The 18,822-nt window shown below is 35.6% G+C and overlaps 4 protein-coding genes across 5 annotated transcripts in view; 1 reads left to right on the forward strand and 3 right to left on the reverse strand.

Moving 5' to 3' along the window:
* Positions 1-18,822, reverse strand: part of LOC129569311 (NIF3-like protein 1) — a 188,744-nt gene that overhangs the window by 122,256 nt on the left and 47,666 nt on the right. The gene's annotated exons all lie outside the window — the stretch shown is intronic.
* LOC129569019 (gamma-tubulin complex component 3) lies at positions 1,216-5,638 on the reverse strand. The gene is made up of 9 exons (XM_055447400.1): positions 5,341-5,638; positions 5,018-5,193; positions 4,278-4,502; positions 3,731-4,189; positions 3,255-3,640; positions 3,065-3,183; positions 2,795-2,987; positions 2,333-2,654; positions 1,216-2,267 (listed from the first exon to the last, which is right to left on the reverse strand). The coding sequence occupies exons 1-9, from the start codon at positions 5,417-5,419 to the stop codon at positions 1,506-1,508; spliced, it is 2,721 nt and encodes a 906-aa protein (XP_055303375.1). The 5' UTR covers positions 5,420-5,638; the 3' UTR covers positions 1,216-1,505.
* LOC129569022 (dolichyl-diphosphooligosaccharide--protein glycosyltransferase subunit STT3A) lies at positions 5,645-10,005 on the forward strand. The gene is made up of 9 exons (XM_055447405.1): positions 5,645-6,017; positions 6,150-6,251; positions 6,409-6,737; positions 6,824-7,213; positions 7,446-7,599; positions 7,728-7,861; positions 8,133-8,237; positions 8,417-9,196; positions 9,279-10,005. The coding sequence occupies exons 2-9, from the start codon at positions 6,158-6,160 to the stop codon at positions 9,438-9,440; spliced, it is 2,148 nt and encodes a 715-aa protein (XP_055303380.1). The 5' UTR covers positions 5,645-6,017; positions 6,150-6,157; the 3' UTR covers positions 9,441-10,005.
* On the reverse strand, positions 12,002-16,165 carry LOC129569026 (uncharacterized). Of its 2 annotated transcripts, XR_008688007.1 has the most exons (8): positions 15,981-16,165; positions 15,690-15,912; positions 15,320-15,583; positions 14,951-15,239; positions 14,674-14,871; positions 14,227-14,608; positions 13,560-14,153; positions 12,002-13,491 (listed from the first exon to the last, which is right to left on the reverse strand). XR_008688007.1 is itself a non-coding variant. In XM_055447414.1 (2 exons), exons 1-2 carry the CDS (start codon positions 13,644-13,646, stop codon positions 12,301-12,303), a joined length of 1,278 nt encoding a protein of 425 aa, XP_055303389.1. In that variant the 5' UTR covers positions 13,647-13,978; the 3' UTR covers positions 12,002-12,300. The 2 variants fall into 2 exon arrangements, 1 of the variants encoding a protein (XP_055303389.1); XM_055447414.1 differs by lacking the exons at positions 14,227-14,608; positions 14,674-14,871; positions 14,951-15,239; ... (1 more) ...; positions 15,690-15,912; positions 15,981-16,165 and having other exon boundaries at positions 13,560-13,978.

The raw sequence follows: 18,822 nt of genomic DNA on the forward strand, positions 1-18,822 counted from the left end.
TTGAGCAAACTGAGCAAAATATTTAGTTAATTTAATTGATTTATTCATATCTTCATCAAGGCAAAGTTATGCACCTGTTGAGCAAGAGCATTACTGCGCGGAGAATACAAAGACCAATGTTCATAAAATTTCTCTAGGCTGGGATAACATCGTTGGCAAATATTGGCACCCGTCGAGAGCTGAAAACGAAATAAAGCGACAAATGAATGTAATCTTACATAAGTCTCTGGACATAAGTGACCTCTCGAAGCGGCACAGTTGAAACTAACGAAACAAACACAATTGAACATGTCATTTTCATGTTCAGTGTTGGTTCTGTTGTTTGCCGTATAGCCGGAGAGAGATGTCTACAGCTAAGTAGCATTGAATGACATTCAACATCCATGGCATATACTTACATTAACACCATAAATCTGTTCCACGAATGTTGATAAATACACCACCGATCCGTATGCATCTGCAAAGTTTTGTAGACCTCCTTCCTCATCAAATAAGCAGAAACTACATGCACTCGAAGTGAGATGACTTTGCTCATAATTAATCTGTTTCGCGAAAGTGATATGCTGCTTGAAACGAGCTAACAACATTTGGCACTTATAGCAGAAAATAGAATCAATCATAACCTAGATCGATTAGAACAAATACAGATAAAATTGTATAATAAGACTGAATAGAGAGTATTTGCAAAAAATTAGTCGAAAAATAAATGGAAATTTCATCGGATTTTGACCTTCGAATTTAATCTAATGAGTGTATGAATAAAATCAGCAAAAAATGTCAAACACGTAAATTGTGTGCGGGAAATCAAGAAATACTTTTTAAATTAAAAAATCATTCTTACTCGTGTACCGTATGAAATCATCACAAAAACAATGTCTTCTTGCCGTGTTGGATGAAATGGACCAATTAAAGAACATAAACAGCATTTTGCTTGGGACATTTTCGTTTTATTGAGAGAGAACTACAGATAAAATCACTATACTGGCTATGATATGGTTTCAAATAGTCACCAAATGCTTAATGAGTGTGTCAAGTTTTATTATTTATTCACAATTGAATGTTTGAATGACAGATATGTCATTATAGGTTAGTTTGTAGGTGACGTTCGCCTCACGTTTGAAGGTTGCGTTCACATGTTCGTTCTTTTGGTATTTTTTGAAAAAAAAAAATGTTTTCGTTGTGGTAAAAAGAGGAGAAAGTGATACAGCTAAAGACTACTTTCCTTCAATATGGAATTTATTGGCATATAGAGCATTTTGTGGTGCTTATCATTCTATTTTGGCAGAATTAATGAATAAACAGTGTTCGTTAGGTTACAAAATATCACAACAATCAAGTAACAAAAGATTGTTGGCCATTTGATGCTTGCAATGAGTTTTTGTGTGAGTATTTTGTGTTGAGATTAGATTAACATTTTGATTGGGTTGAAATGACGAAGAGTAAAATAATTGACTCGATGATATTTGCTGAATGTGGAAATCACTGGGATCAAATTGTGACAACGGTCAGTTGTGGCAAGACTGTGTAAGGAATCGAGACGTGCTGGCCATCGGTGTTGCACCAGCGCCAACGCTTGAAATCATAATGTTGCTGTTACGGAATTGCATGCTGCTCATGGTCATTCGCATATGCTCGAACGTAAGCGGCGCTCCCAAGCGTTGATCACGATTCTTGTAGTACTCATTGAAATCCAATCGTATACCAAACTGCAGAATATCCGGCTGATTCTGAAGACCAGCCAATAACAAGAGGAATTGTTTGACGGCAAATTCATAGTCGGAGCCGATCTTCTCCAATGATTTTCTAGCTTCAGCGATTGACAGGTCGAACATTTTCTGTGCTTCGTCACGTTCCAAACGTGATTCAGATGTAACGCCATATTTACCAGTCTTTGCACTAGTTTTTATCTGATTTTCGAATTGGCGTCGCGAATTCAATTCAGTCAGGCAAAGCTCAAAGAAACGATCTTGCCATGGCTCTAGTTTACTACTGGCGTTTATAACATTTTCGAGTGATCCGTGAATTAGGCCGCCATCTTCCAAAAATGCGCCGATTTTAACATTATGCAGGAACTCATTGTGCGCTTCGAGAATTTCGTCGAGCGCCGTTGCTTTTTGTACTCTCTCCTGGAACTTCGTCCATGAACACTCGACCACTTCGAACAAAATGTAGTATTGAATTTGATGGATGAAATGAATCATCTGTGATGTATACAAATACAGGCGATACAGCACCGGATTCAGCTCCTTCTTCATACTCCGAAGAATCTGTTGAATGATTCAATATTTTTTAAATAAAATTCTGGACAAGATCTGATTTTCTCTTCGCATACCTTTGCGTTACATTTTTGGTCTTTCCAAATCTTGGCCGACAAAACGTACTCCATGTGTTTCAGACGCCACAAGTGTTTGAAGAGTTGTAAGTATTTTGGCATTGATACTTCGAGCATTGTTAGTAACGGCCCTTGAATTGTGTATTGAAGTGAGAATATGTCCCAGCCGGTGTCGCCTTCGAAATTGCTCATCAGACGAACATCCAAATTGTTCAAGATCTCAGGATCGTCGTATTGCGAATTGGTCGAACGCAGCGCCGAATCCAAAATCGATGACAATTCATAGCTGTACAACTCTTTTGCCGGACGATCAAGCTCAGGTCTGTTTGGAAATATTTCAACATTGAGTTAAAATCATATTTTTTTTTAGTCGAATCAATTGATAATTTGTAAATGAGATCAACAAAAAAGTAACAAAACAAAAGTCATAAAATAATGTTGAATAGAATGAGGAGAACATACTTAAGTTTTTCCATAAGTAGGCCAACAAAATCACCTTGGCCAAGTAATAAATATTTGCGCATGGCCTGCAGATGTTCCAGTAGTTTGTGTGGGCCCATAACAATGTCCAGCACTTTCTTTGAAGTGGCCAAATATACCTCATTGATCATGAGATGGAGCTTTGTGTCGGGCACATCCGCAAAAATGTCTTCAACTGAAACAAGGTAATGTCAAAAGTCATCAAAACTGTTGTGATGATGAAGAATCGAAAAGAGTTCAGAAAATATTTACCATTTGTTTCAAGATATTCTTTCAGTTCTTTACGGCCTTTGATTATTGTGCGCTCGTCACAAATATCCTTCAAAAAATTTATACTTTTTCCCGTGACCAGAATTTTGTGCGCTAAATCTCTGTTGAAAAAAAAAACACACGAAAAATCACAACAAAATTATACATATTTCGATTGTTGGTCGTTACTCACTCTGTTATAAAACATGGAAGCATTGTTTCGCGAACGCGATATTTATCATTCCATAGACGGTCGGTGCCGACTTCTGGCAGAACCTCGATGAAAAATTCCGAGTGTGGATCGTTAATTTCACCCTCAATCAACCACTTGGCAAGCATATATTGCAATGGTGTGCACACAGCGACTAGCAAATCATGGACTAGAGCCTTGCGTTTGGTGTTACCGTCATTTTTGAATGCGAAAATTTCCGTAGCCAAAGCGCCACCTTTCTTTTCTTGGCACGCTTCAGCAATGTTGGTCAACCACTGCAAACGTTCACGTGGCTCAACCATTAGCATCTCAATCTGAAGTAGGGTTAACCGTTCAGTGCTGTGGGCTGATCGACTATAGCGATTGTGCTGAAATGAATATTCATTTCTCTCATATAAGTCATGTCCGATTCGGTTATAATTCGCATGTGAAAAAAAAAATCTTTTGTTTAAACAAACCTGCTCTTGAAGCATTGCAACCATTCCATAGTATTTTGTGAGTTCATGCTTCAATGCGGTGACTAAACCTTGGCCGAGTAAGCCCAATGGGCTGCGACCAGTACTCGGATCGGTGAATGAAATCAATTGTTCGTGGTAAAATGCCACTTCTGCCAACCGCAAAAGTATGGCCGAATGTTTTGCGCTGATGCGTACTTTGGCATCGAGCTTCAATCCACCGGTGATGATATCCTTTTTGAAATATTTCCCTTCGATTCCGGTTAATGCGTAAATAACATTTTGCACAAAATCACCGTCACTTTCCGCTGGTTGTGAAGTGATTGTGTATTCAGAGTATGGAGTGATTTCCGAAAGAGCGATACTTTGTTGAAAATTTCCCATGCTTCTAGATTTTTGCACTTTTGGACATTGCATTTGATTGGCACTAATATTTTGGGTGGATGTACTCGATGGGATTGCCTACGTTCGTAAAAAAGATCACAGTACATTCACAAATAACTTAAAACACTTGAAGACAATGTTTTTTGACAAAAAAAATTATACATACACGCGCTGGTGGTGTAACGTATTGTTCTGGGCCCGTAATCAAGCGTCGTCCCAGCGCAACGCTGGTTTGCTGCAAGTATGCTGTACGTGATCTTGACGACGGCATTTCAAAGGGTGCTTTCGTTGTTCCATTGTTATTAACTGCACTTTTGCCATTTGCATTGCTCTCGCTTTGTGCCATTAGCGCAAGAAATGTTAAAATTGATGTGCGAGTATGTGCGTCAGTCTGCAAGAAGAAAAAAAACACAAAGAATTTCAACGGATGAATGGTTTCAAGCGTACCACACACTTCAAACGATGCTGGCAGAATGAATGTCTATTCACTGGATACAGAAAAAAAAAGATCCGATTTCATCGTATACTCAATCTCTTTGTCTACTATGATGCTGGCTTGAACATTTACAATGAACGCATCGATGTTGGAATGAAATAAGAGAAAAAAACATATGTTCAACATTTCGGTGTAGAACCATATTTGAACATTTGTCTGTGGTTTTCAACGCATCGACAAGGAACCGACTGTTGTTGTGAAAAATATTCAGTCGCAAAATCAACAAAAACACACATTGTTGTTATTTTGAAATGTTTCTCCTGTTGTACACTAAGCCAGCCAATCATATGACTCGTTCGACACACCAATACACTGTCACAAATGAATATTTTCACATTGCAACTGACTGCATTGAACCTACTTTTTACACACAGCAATTCTGTCATGAAAAGAAACTAAAGCCAACTTACACATGTCGACAGTTGTTGAAAGTGATTATTAAATAGCGTAGCATTGACTGGCGTTTTCGACATGCTTAATTGATTCTGGATTCTCTTCAATAGCTCTGACTCATCGAATGGCAAATTGTCGCTTATCGTATTTGGGTGCGACGATATATAACCAGATATACTATCCATGGCCCAACCTTTAAAAAAATAAAAACAACAACATCACAAAACACATCCATTTCAATAATATTTAATTAAAACCAACGCAACAGTTAGAGCAAATTAATTAACAAGCTCAAAGTAAAATATATCAATTGGGCTAATTGCGCACTCAATGCACTTACGTTGACCATTTTTACCAGCCAATGTTTGAGCTAATTCTTGGAATAAACGGAAAATTTCTTCGAAATTTGATGTATTCATCTTAAACTAGTGCAGTAAAATTCACTACATTGACTTGATATCGGTGCAAACTTGCGCATCTGTTTTGACTCGATGCATGGGAATAATTGTACTGTGTGCACTCTTTTGTACTGAAAAAAAAAATCGTTAAAACTTCGTTTGACAGTAGTAAAATAAGAAAAACTTGCATTGAGATGAGCTGCGAATGACCCTGACATTGTCACACTGACATTTGCGAATGTGAATTTGGCGCGAAGCAAGAGTGCGTTCCATGTACGTTGCCGTTCATTTGATTTCAATTGAAATACTCAATGCGTAAAAATGGTAAATTCAATTAGTTTTTAATTATTTTCAATGTCTTTTTGACATTGAATGATATCTCTTAAAAAAATTTATTGGTTTTTGTGGATTTTTTATCCATTTTAAAATTCATAAACACTAAAAGATTCAACATTTTGCCGGTTTGGTTGTATTGCGTTTGACTGTCATTCTACTGCGAAATAAAATATGGCTGATGCTTAAAGTATTTTATGTGTGTGCCACGCCGTCAATAATGATTTGAGATATATTTGTGGTGCCGGTGTTTTTTTTTTCTATCAGAAAAATTGATAAAAATTTGGTAAATATTATCGTCATTTATAAAAATATTGAAATTGATGTAAAAAAATTGTGGAAAAAAACGTGAAGCTGCAATAAAATTGCGATGGAAATGAAGGTAAACCATAATTCTATTTTTTATCTTCCATAAAAGGCACTAAAATGGATACATCCACACAATCGAAAGCCAGGCTTGGGCTGGAAAAGCAAGAACATCTCGTTAAATTGGCGATATTAACCACAGCCGCTATTTTATGTGAGTCAAATCCCATTTTTTTCCATATTCAATATCCAAAAAAAAAAAATCACATCCAATACCAGCCCGATTGTTGAGGTTATACAACCCACACAATCAATGATGTAAAACAAAATCAATAGTTATTCATTTGTTATGCATTCGTTGTCGTCTGCAGCGTTTGCAACACGCCTCTTTTCGGTTCTACGATTCGAGAGTGTTATCCATGAATTCGATCCGTACTTCAACTATCGCACAACGCGATTTTTAACCGAACAAGGTTTCTACAATTTTCACAATTGGTTCGATGATCGAGCATGGTATCCGTTGGGTCGAATAATTGGTGGTACCATCTATCCTGGATTAATGGTCACATCAGCTGCATTGTATCGCATTTTATGGTTGCTGAACTTTACCGTGGACATTCGAAATGTTTGCGTTTTTTTGGCACCGTTCTTCTCATCACTCACCACATTGGTCACCTACCTCTTGACTAAAGAAATTCACGTAAGTTGTGCACGTCTTTGAAAAGAAAATATCATATGATAATTCAATATCGTATATTATATCAATTTTTTTGCTTTTATTAACAGAGCACTGGAGCTGGTTTAGTAGCAGCCGCTATGATTTCAATTGTCCCCGGATACATTTCGCGATCAGTTGCTGGTTCTTATGATAACGAAGGAATTGCCATTTTCTGCATGTTATTAACGTACTACTTATGGATCAAAGCGGTTAAAACTGGTACTATCCTCTGGTCAACCATGTCGGCTTTGGCTTACTTCTACATGGTATCATCCTGGGGTGGTTATGTTTTTCTCATCAACTTGATCCCATTGCATGTGCTCGCCTTATTGCTCACCGGTCGATTTTCCCATCGCATTTATGTTGCATACAGCATCTTGTACTGTGTCGGAACCATTTTGTCCATGCAAATTTCATTCGTTGGCTTTCAACCGGTTCAAAGCTCTGAACATATGCTGGTAAGTTTTATGCATAAATTTATTGAAAAAATCAAATCATTTTGATTGCATTGGTTAACATAATATTTGGTGAATTAAATGATGATATCCATTTTGATAGGAAGAGTATGACACATAAATGATTTTGAATTTTCAAATTCTGATTTTTCTAAAAATATTTATTTTTGTTTCCATTGAAATACTGTTCAAAATTAAATATACCTAAAATATGCTTCGTTTTTATTTGCAATAGGCTTTGGGTGTGTTTGGGCTGTGCCAAATCTTTGCATTCATCGAGTATGTACGCGCTCGTCTCTCGAAAGAGTATTTTGAAACATTGTTGAAGGCCGTTTTAATGACTGTTTTTAGTGCAGTTGTCATTGTTGGCATCATTCTCAGCATCACCGGTAAGTGTTTGACAATCTATTCGTTGAAGTATTCAATTCAACTTTCGAATTAGTTTCGGAAAAAACTATCAAATTGATAAAATCAAATCTTGAAAGTGAAATAACCAACTGTAAATTCAATATTCTAGGCAAAGTGTCACCATGGACTGGACGTTTCTACAGTCTGTTGGATCCTAGCTACGCCAAAAATCACATTCCAATTATTGCCTCAGTTTCTGAGCATCAACCGACTTCTTGGTCATCGTTTTACTTTGATTTGCAAGTGAGTTGCTCTCGAGCATTTTGTATTGATTGTAGATTGGGGCAAGTTGAAAGTCAGGAGAAAATATTTCGTTTAATTTCGGATGAAAAATAAATCCCAGTATGTGATCGAAATCGAACTGCCGGTGAGACTCATTAATTTGATCGACTCCTGGCGATTTTGAATCACCATGACTGTTTACACTTTGATCGCTGAATAAATACATTTATCGGCCAATTTTGCTTCATTCAAATTCTATTTCGAAGGTTTTAATGGAAAATTGTTTTCGCAGATTTTGGTATTCCTATTCCCAGCTGGTTTGTACCTGTGTTTTGCAAAGTTGACCGATGCTAACATTTTCATCATTTTATATGGCGTTACGAGCATTTACTTTGCGGTATGTACTGATGTATTCAATAAATTTTAGGTCCATTAATAAGTCGATATATGCAATCTAAACAAATCCAATGTGAAAAAGTCTTTGCTTTGACACCAAATTCAAGTGCTGATGCCTTAAGCAATTTAATGTCTTGAATCGTATTTTCGTTAAGAAATTCATGACAATCCTTTTTCCAGGGTGTAATGGTTCGTTTGATGTTGGTATTGGCACCAGTAATGTGCGTAATTTCTGGTATTACCGTGTCACATCTTCTGTCAAAATACATCAAGAGCCCTGTGACTGCACCTACCTCAACTACAGCCGCCGTATCCTCGAACAAAGACGCCAAAAAGTCAAAGAAGTACGAGCAACAGTCGGGTGTAAAGAAGGAGATTGCATGGGCATTTGTTGGTCTCATGACATTCCTATTGATTACATATACGTTCCACTGCACTTGGGTTACAAGTGAAGCCTATTCATCGCCATCGATTGTGCTCAGCGCTCGTTCAATGGACGGTTCACGGATTATCTTTGATGATTTTCGCGAAGCCTACTACTGGTTGAAAATGAATACACCAGAAGATGCTCGCATTATGTCATGGTGGGATTATGGCTATCAAATCACGGCCATGGCAAATCGAACAATTTTAGTAGACAATAACACGTGGAACAATACGCACATTTCAAGAGTTGGCCAAGCGATGGCATCATCCGAAGAGAAGGCTTATGAAATTATGCGTGAACTTGATGTCAACTATGTTTTAGTCATTTTCGGTGGATTAACTGGTTACTCCTCGGATGACATTAACAAATTCTTATGGATGGTTCGAATTGGTGGCAGCACCGATCGTGGCGCTCACATCAAGGAAAGCGACTACTATGCTCCACAAAGTGGCGATTTCCGCATCGATCGAGAAGGTTCACCAACTCTCTTGAATTGCTTGATGTACAAAATGTGCTACTATCGATTCGGACAGGTAATTTGTCTATTGAGCAACACTGTCTTATGAGTAATGACCAATAATTATTTTTAATGTTATTTGATTCCTATTTCCACAGGTCTACACCGAAGGTGGCAAACCGCCAGGCTACGATCGTGTCCGTGCCGCCGAAATTGGCAACAAAGATTTCGAATTGGATGTTTTGGAAGAAGCATACACGACTGAACATTGGCTTGTGCGAATTTACAAAGTTAAAGATTTGAGAAACCGTGGAGTATAAAAAAAAAAGCCGCAACCGTGTAAGATATTCAACGCTCTAGCCCATGCCTAGACGCGAATCTGTGCATTAGAGAGTTATTAACCAAAATTGAATTAACAAATCGAGTATAGAAAGAACAAGAACAACAACAAAAAAGAATGAGTGAACAAATAAACATAAACTAGATTTTGTAAGTTCTCTATACTAATTTAGACAAATGTTTGTTTGTAAATACAAAGTATTTTAATATAATTGTCAGAAATAATCTCCATTGAAATCATTGATAAAAGATAATCGTAATTTCGATTTGCACAAAATACGAGAGGCGATCCAGTCTGTTAACTGAACATATAACCCTTTGTGATTCTTATGCATGAACTCAGTGCTCTCATAGACTATAAAAGCAAGCATTTACATGTTTTTTTTTAGGTTTTCAAAAACATAAATCTTTAGAATTTAGAACTTTTGCAATATAAAAATGACACAGAACAAAAGAAAAGCATTGCACACCAAAAGTATGCACCATTATTGCAATTTGATCTAGAAATACACATTTTTTTTAAAACTTAATAACCAAACTGTGGAATTGAGCGTCTTTTGATTTAGTTAGCCGAGTGTTTTTAGGATAAATTGATATTAGGTATGGCTAGCAAGTCATCGGCACAACATCTTCTTCCAACCACATCATGCATCACAGGTAATTGACATTTTATTTTCTCATGAAATTTCGTTTCTATTCAAAAACATGATGATATTAATTTTGATAGGAAGAGTATGAAACATAAATGATTTTATTTTTAAAATTGCTGACCTTTTTTCGTTCAAAAAATTGTAAATCGGCGATTGATAAAAAAAAATTCATGACATTTTCTTTGAATTTTCGTTATAATTTCAGATTTTGGAACTTGAATCATTTTGAAGCTGCCCATTGCTTGAATTTGACCGAAAAGGTAGGATTTGTATTTTTTGCATCATTATTGTTTAATTTTTTATGATGACACCTTTTTTTGATAGGAAGAGTATGACACATAGATGATTTTAATTTTTCAAACTCTGAAATAGCTTAATCGAACCAGTTATCGGTTTGAATGTTCATTATTAAATTAACTAATACCTTTAAATTGTTTTTTCGTAGATTCGACACAACATGAGAGTAACACACAATGTTCTTCTCTGTTATTTGAATGGTAATTATCAATTATAATATAATTTTCCAACACTCTTTAGCTTTTTTCCATGATGATATCCTTTTGATAGGAAGAGTATGAAACATGCATGATTTTACTTTTTAAAAAAATTTCTGAATTTCCATTTCAAACTGTATTCTTATCATTTCCATAAATTGATTGTGTTTTGGAAGTAACATATTTAAACTTTTATATTTTAGATGGCTGGCCGAAATCATATGCGTCATTGTACGATTCTCCAATTATTTGAGGTGAGTGATTTGGACAGTTTACTCAAGATTTCCACTATTTTTTCATAAAATTTGATTTTCCATGATGAAACTATTTTTGATAGGAAGAGTATGATACAAATATGATTTTATTCTTAAAAATTCTGAATTTATTCTCAATCATACAAATCAAGATATTATTTCAACATTGTCTAGAAATGACCATTCTCTTTCTTCATAGTTTTTCATTGGAATTTCTGTTGGCGAATCGCTCTCCCTGATTTATAAAAAGGTAATTGGTTCTTCTGATTTAAATATTTTCTCAAAAAATTCACTAAAATGATGATATCCATTTTGATAGGAAGAGTATGATACACACATGATTTCGCTATAAAAAAAACAAACTCTGAAATTTTAAAATCAAACAGTTTTTTCTAATTAATTCTTTGCCTAATTAAAAAACTGGGTATTAATTTCTTCTTCATTTTATTTTTAAAGGTAAAAATCTGCAAACAAATCGATCTGAGCTAAGCACAATTCCGGAAAAAATCGAGCAAAAATAATAAAATAATATGAAAATAAATTTCAAATCTTTTCTTTTGTCAAAACAAAATAGTTTTTTTGATTTCCGCACATCCAATGTCCAAATACTTTTTCATGATAAACAGTACACTATCACACAGTTGGTCCGAATAATTCTGTGCATTCAGGATCGTTTGGAAGAATACACAACACTGAAGAGCCACACAACACAGAAGAGAAAAATTCATTTTAATACCATGACCTATGGAGCAAATTCAATTTATTCAATTTATTCACAGTATCTGAACTACAATCACGTACCATAGATATTATTATAATGATGATAATCACCAAAATATGCGTAATTTTCACCAATTTGTTCATTTATTATTGTATCTTGACCTAACGCCCAATTATTCGTCTGAACAAATCAAAGTTGAATACTAACCATTCTCACATTCTACTGTGGAACAATATAAGTAGAAGATTGTTTTTTTTTTTCGATGATAAACATAATCTACAAACAGAACCGACTGCCTCGATTTCCCCTTTTTCGAGCATTAACGTTATCGGTTACAACGTTCAAAATTATCTTTGTTCATTGATTTCCGTCCAGTCTACGAAGTTTCATTGTTTCCACAAACGGAATGTAAACAAACATCAGTTGGTGTACCAAAAATGATATATTTATTGATATGAAAATGATATTGCATAGTAAACAGATTAAATTTAGATTAAATGTATAATTACAAACGAAAATGAGTAAAAATAAAAATTTTAAACTCTTTCACAAGTTAATTGAACGGATATTTTAATCACTTTGTGATGGAAATAATAATAATATATTTTGTAAATATATTTTACTAACACCTATATTAATTTAATTGCAATTTATCATGCAGGCATGTATGGAAAGGAATGTGTCATAATGAGTATTGCCTCCTATTGGCAACCAACTGTGTGTCATTTGCCAGAAAATTTGTTGAATCGCATTTTATGCAATATTTCTGGCGTTGAACAGTCAATCAGGGGACCTCGTTTGGCCAATGGAAGCATTTCAATGGAGGCCATTTCGTTGAGCAGTCTCTTTCGCTTGCACGAAAACAGCGGTGTTTCCATGAGACTTTGGTGATGAGTGCTTCGTTTTGCAATTGGTGTCTCTTCCCATATCTGTTTACCTCTTTCCAAAAGGTAGTCCACACGTTCGAGTGTATTATTGAATTGATCTTCATTTTCAATACTATTGTCATCCTTTGACTTGGCTCCAAAGTCGATTAAGCTTCTGTTTGCACCACTTTCATCGATTGGTTCCAAGTTTTGGTCGGGAAAAAATGTATAATTGTCGCGTTTAAACGCAAAGGTGCCTCGGCGTTGACGTTCAGCACATTGCTTATCAAATGGTGAGGCGATAGCATCTTCATGATTCGCATTACTTCCATTTTCCTTTTTCGAATCACTTTCAATCCCATCATTTTTGATCAGTTGGACAACATCAGTTGCGGAACTTTTACCATCCACTGATAAATCATCGATTGATTTTGAACTGTTGCCATTCACTGATTCGTTTATTGACGCCGTTTCATACAATGACGACTTTGTCGACAACAATGTACTGCCATTCTTGTTGTATGAATCAAGCTGTGACGACGTTTCTTCGATGATTGTGGACGGACGGATCAGGCCAATGTACTTCACCGGAGAAATTTCAATTGTTTCATCTCCATCATCTTTCTCTTCGTCATATTCGTCTTTATAATCGTTTTTGTCTTTTGATTTATCCAAACCCTCGACAGTGTCGCTTTGGTTAACGGTTTGATTCCAGAGTTCAGCAGGTGGTTCGATGTCAAATAGCAAAGTATCGTTGGCATTAATTATACGCTCGGTTTTGTCTTCCATATTACATTGACGTTCCATGGCCAAGAAACTATCTTCGCCAGATACATCGCGCCATGATTTATTTACTCTTCCGAAGAATATCATGCTGTTATCGAGAGTAATATCTTTTTCAACCGGCATGGAACCATTTTTTCCAAATGCAGACTCATTTCTGCTGTCAAACAGTCTTTGTCTCGACGCTTCCAATTGTTCCTCTCGTTTCTTTTGAAGAATTCGGGAAAAATGCTGGTCCATAATGTTTGGCGTCTGAGGTGATGCCTATAAAATTGAATGCATTCTTGTTAAAACAATCGACACAACAACAATAATTCACAACATATACGTACATTACGTATTGAAATATTTGATGTGAGAAAACGTTTAACCGCCTCCTGCGTCTCCTTACTTATGATTTTTCGGGTGTTTGCATTCATTTTTTTCTCTAGCGAAATTCCCAATTCAATGCGGAATTTTTAATGAAATTTTCCGAATCACACTTTTGTTTATATGAAAATCATCGTTAAAAGGTATATGTCAGATTCAAACCGAAATCGTTTGACAGCTCTGCCAAAATGGCTGCGTACTTGACACAACTGTCAGTGGAACATATTATCGGCTTCAAATGATGAAAATTTATGAAAGTATGAACATCTTATCGTTTCAATTATAAAATACAAAATCAATTTATTAAATGTTTCATAAAATGTCGTAAAAAAATAAGCATCAGTCAAATGAAGCGCTTCAGTTCAACATAGGAAAGGTATTTTTCATATAAATTAAGGTCCACCAATGTATTCGATTCTTCTCTTCCGTTTCACTTCTTCGAATTCAGCGCGATGATGACGACTGTAGTGAATGTGCATTGACTTTTGAACGTAAAATATTTTCGGGCAGAATAGGCATGGGTATTGCCTGACTTTCGTGTGACTCTCCATATGCAGCTAAAATTATACCGTTTCAATGTAAACACGCATTAATAAATGCGAAAAGTTGCCAAAATATTCATGAACCTACATTCAACTGGTGTTGTCTTATAAACGCACTAGGGCACAATTTGCATTTAAATTCTCGTTCGCGATGCATTCTCCGGATATGTTCGTTTAAATTGGCTTTATGCCCAAACATCTTATGACATATTCCACACTCTTCTTGTGACGCATCATGAGTAAACTTGTGGATCTTCAGCGTGCTCGCAGATGTAAACCATTCCCCGCAAATATCACACTGAGCACGATTCTTCCAACGTTCTTCTTTATCCAAATGCGAGATACGATGATTTTCAACGCGAGAAAAATTGATTGACTTCCCACAAATTTCGCATTGAACCCGTTTTTTATTGTACTGTTTCTCGTGCACTACAATTTGATGAGTCTTCAATATTTCTATTGAGGAAAATCTGTAATAGCAAACAATCGAATTGGTCATGTGTTCCTTTCTATTAGACGGCTATTTTCAACTTACGTTTGGTCACATTGTTCACATTTGATGTTGGGATTCTTTGGAACGTGCAATCGAAGTATGTGCATCTTCATGTGCGGTTTTCTATTGAATGTGTTCCCGCAGATGTCACATTTAAATCGATGTTTCTGTTCATGCGCCAGTCTCATGTGTTTTCGGAGAAGCGCTTTGGATTTATTTCGATGGCCGCATAGTTTACACCTTTAAGATTCAAGAGACGTATAATTATTAAATACATTCAAGTAGAAAGATAATTCAATAAAAATTATTTTTTACACACTTGAGAACATCCGGATTCAAATGGTAATCGATGTGATCGACCACCTGACTTATGTAGATAAACTTTTTGTCACAGCACTTAACATATCCATTGCTTTGATGCTCATCCGAATAATGAGTTTTGACATCGAAAAAACACTTGAAATCCTTTGCTGAACACAATTCACACGACATATTGAAGTTTTCCAGCATAAAAGCTTCATAATCTTTGCCCAAGGTATATATTGAGAGCGATTTAGATTGTTCACCTCTTGGCCTTTTGTTCTTTATTTTTGACAATTCCTGATCGTCTGGAAAAAAAACGTTTTTTTTTCTTTTAATAAAATTTAAACTAAAATGTCAAAAAAAGAGAAGAGATATCAAACGTTACCATCGATTTTGCTTTTTTTCGGTCTTCCTCTTTTTCTTTTACCGCCCGTCATGCAACTATCGTCTGATTCAAATTCATTCGACATTTTATCCACTTTATATTCATAGTCACTTTTCTTCTGAACTTTTCTTGGTCTTCCAACTTTCCTTTTGACTTGTGTTTCACAAATTTGGCCCATTTCTTCGTACACTTTGTCTGCTAATACATTTTCTGTTTCAGTTAGGAGAGATTCAACAGGTTCTGTTTTTATCGCAACAACCTCGCCTACCATTAGATCCACGTATTCCATATGTGTGTGGCATTCAAGGCAATTGTGAAATATGTTAAGGATTTTGATGGAATTGAAATCAAAAATTCAATAATACTTTACCAAAAACTGGATCGGATGCACTCAGCTCTGTGATCACATTTGATGAAGATTGTTCTCGTGCATGTACGGAGTTCAATGCGAGTCGCATGGACGTTTCTGGTTTTAATTTCGATAGAAACGCATTCTGTTTCTTTTTGACGAATTTATAGAAGCTATGAAAGCTTCTCACTTGATTCCAGCAAACCGAGCATACACACTTTGGAAGCATATCATTTTCATGAACCTAATACAAATTGAATAATTTTTGTTATTCGACTTTAGTTGTTATGACGTTATTGACAAACTACTTACTTCGCAGCCGAGATGTTGCCGAATTATTTTGATAAAATCTTGTCCATTTTCATTGAAAATATTGATAATTCCTTCATCAAAACACAGCCGACACAAGTTTGAATTGTTCACTTCCATTTCTCAGAGTATTTTGTGTTGAATGAAAACAAGTAAGCATCCATTTGACAGCTATTGACACATTGACTGTCAACTTCAACTGCTCAACCGTATAACCGATTTCGCCATACCTCCGGTTGATTGCGGTATTTTCAAATAACACACACCACACCAAGGATGAAGATACAAAATTTTGAACATTATGGTCATATTATGAACTTTGAAGTCAAATTCGTACTTTTACATTTACTTCTTCATAGACAAGAGTTGAATTCAATTATCAAATCTATTTTTACTTTCAATACGAATTTAGAGTAGTTGAAGCGTAAAACAAATTGGAAATTTATTAGATAAACCGTCAATAAGATTGGAATCTTCTTTTATTGATTGACAAAGTAACACAGTAAATAAGCAGAAATAGGTAAAAAATGAACTTCGGTTTATTCATTTAAAAATTGAGAGTTGGTGATAAAAAATTAGTTTTACGACAAAATTCTCAGTGCTAAGAGCAATGTATCCGACACGGGATAATATGAAAATGCCAAATGATTTTGAAACATTTTGGCGACCATTCACGCGTATTTTTCAAGTATTGTGTGTTTCGCAGTATTCTGTTTATCGTCCGAAGCTTCGTGAAAGTTTCTTGAAATCGTTGCCATTTTTATTGTATTTCTTGGTCTTTGCCTCGGTTCATGTAACATTCTTAACGCTGAATTTAATAAAAGGCATACATGAAGGTCGTGATCAACCTATAATGAAGCACAGAGAAAGTCTGTTGATGTTCTACATCAATTGTTTGAGTATATTCGGCACGTTCGCCACACATATAACAACACATCTAGAAACCCTGCTAAGCGGTAAACGGGAGAATGAAATTCACCAAAAACTCAAGAAAATTAACGACATATTTGTTACTAAACTTAACTATGTCATCGACCATAAGGCAAGACGTTTGAGATATGTGCGAAAAACGGTTTCAGTTTTTGTGTTGGCTTTTGTCGGCAGGAAGTTCACTTATTAGAGTGCCCATCTCGAATGACGACAAATACTTTAACCAACCTTTATTGATCCTTACGGTGACCATCATTCGTTGTCGAGGCTGTCACATAGCATTGCTATTAAACACTATCGCCGATATTTTGAAAGATTTACAATTTTTGCTACGACAACAACAGATAAAAAGCCACCAGAGACCCGACAGCCCGGTTAACATCAACTATAAACGCGGAAATATTCGGTATCTGCGGGAGATTTACTCAAATGTTTGGCTCATCAAAACCATGATGAGCGATTGCTTTGGCTGGTCGTTGATTACGTTTTTGATTGAATTTTCTATTGAAGTCATAAATTCTAGTTATTGGTTTTACATCAACTTAAACTTATACGGATCAAACAGTTTGAATATTCGTAAGCGTGAACTTGGTGGATAGGATCAATTTTTGTTATTCAATCGATTTTTATTGTTCCAGATATTATGCTGTACAACAGCTCAATTGCTGTTGTCTTTTGGTATTATTGCTCTTTATCAGAAAAATGCCAGGGCACGGTGAGTCGATTTAATCCAGTTTATAGTGGAGAATGTCAGGGTGGATCTTCAAATGACAAATTTATTAAAATGATCAAACTTTAACTGATAAACTTCTATTGGCTAGGGAAAAGCAGTGACAAAGGCCTTGCACACGCCATCGAACTATCATGATCCGAATTATCAGCGATTTGTGCGTATATTTTCATTTCAGATCCAAGAACAGCCAATCAAAATCACCATGAAACGAATGTTCACATTCAATCATGGATTGTTGAAATCGGTCAGTTGAGATAATTGAAATTGAACATACGGTGTTACTATCTTCATGGATTGACAAAGCTTGTCGTGTTCCGTTATTATCCGAAGCTTAAAGTTTATTCATCAAAGTAGTAACCGAAATTGAAGTTTTTCTTCTATTTTGAGAAGTTATATAGAAAGAAAGAATCAAACTCGACTCGAAAATCCATCTCATTTTTCAGACAATTGTTCTAGTCACGACTTATGTTGCGATAGTTATACAGTTTCAAATATCTGAGGAGAAACATTGAAGATTATTGTAACTCTTTCGAATTTTAAATACGTAATACAATTTGACGTCACCATCCAATGAAATTATCACACGTCAATCACATTAATGCATCGACCTAATAATATTCTTATCAAAGCCATTTGCTAATTGGATTGCAATATTCAATCGATAGATCTATCGTTGATGATATGAGTGTAATTTAAACTCGATGTTGTGTATACGTTATTAACCACGACAAAGATATGTTTATAAACCTTGAAATTTCCGTTCAAATGCACACTCGTTCTGGAACTTCGGAAGTATGCGTTCGCTAAAAAGTGTGCACAAGTCTGGAGCATTTGAAAGTTTTTGGAAGCCATTTGTTGTGTTTTTTCAGGTGTTCTGTGTTTCACACTATTCAATATACCATGCAAATCATCGAATCGGTCGCTTGATATATCACATCTTTATTTTTGCAATGCACGCCTTTTTTATGGCTTATACACTGAAGACAATACACCATCTGGCCAGTGCAGAGCATAAAGAAATCCCATTGATGAGCTACATAAGTTTTATGAGCATTACTGGTGATTTTGTAGAGCATGTGATGGCACATCTAGAGCCACTTTTCACAAGGAAACATGAAGAGGAAATTTAATAATTTTCGCCACAAAATTGAATCATAAAGTGGATTTTGATGCACTGCGCAA

The sequence above is a fragment of the Sitodiplosis mosellana genome, unplaced genomic scaffold, assembly GCF_009176505.1.
Source record: "Sitodiplosis mosellana isolate CC-2019 unplaced genomic scaffold, AAFC_SMos_1.0 Smas_scaffold_30, whole genome shotgun sequence".
NCBI lineage: Eukaryota > Metazoa > Arthropoda > Insecta > Diptera > Cecidomyiidae > Sitodiplosis > Sitodiplosis mosellana.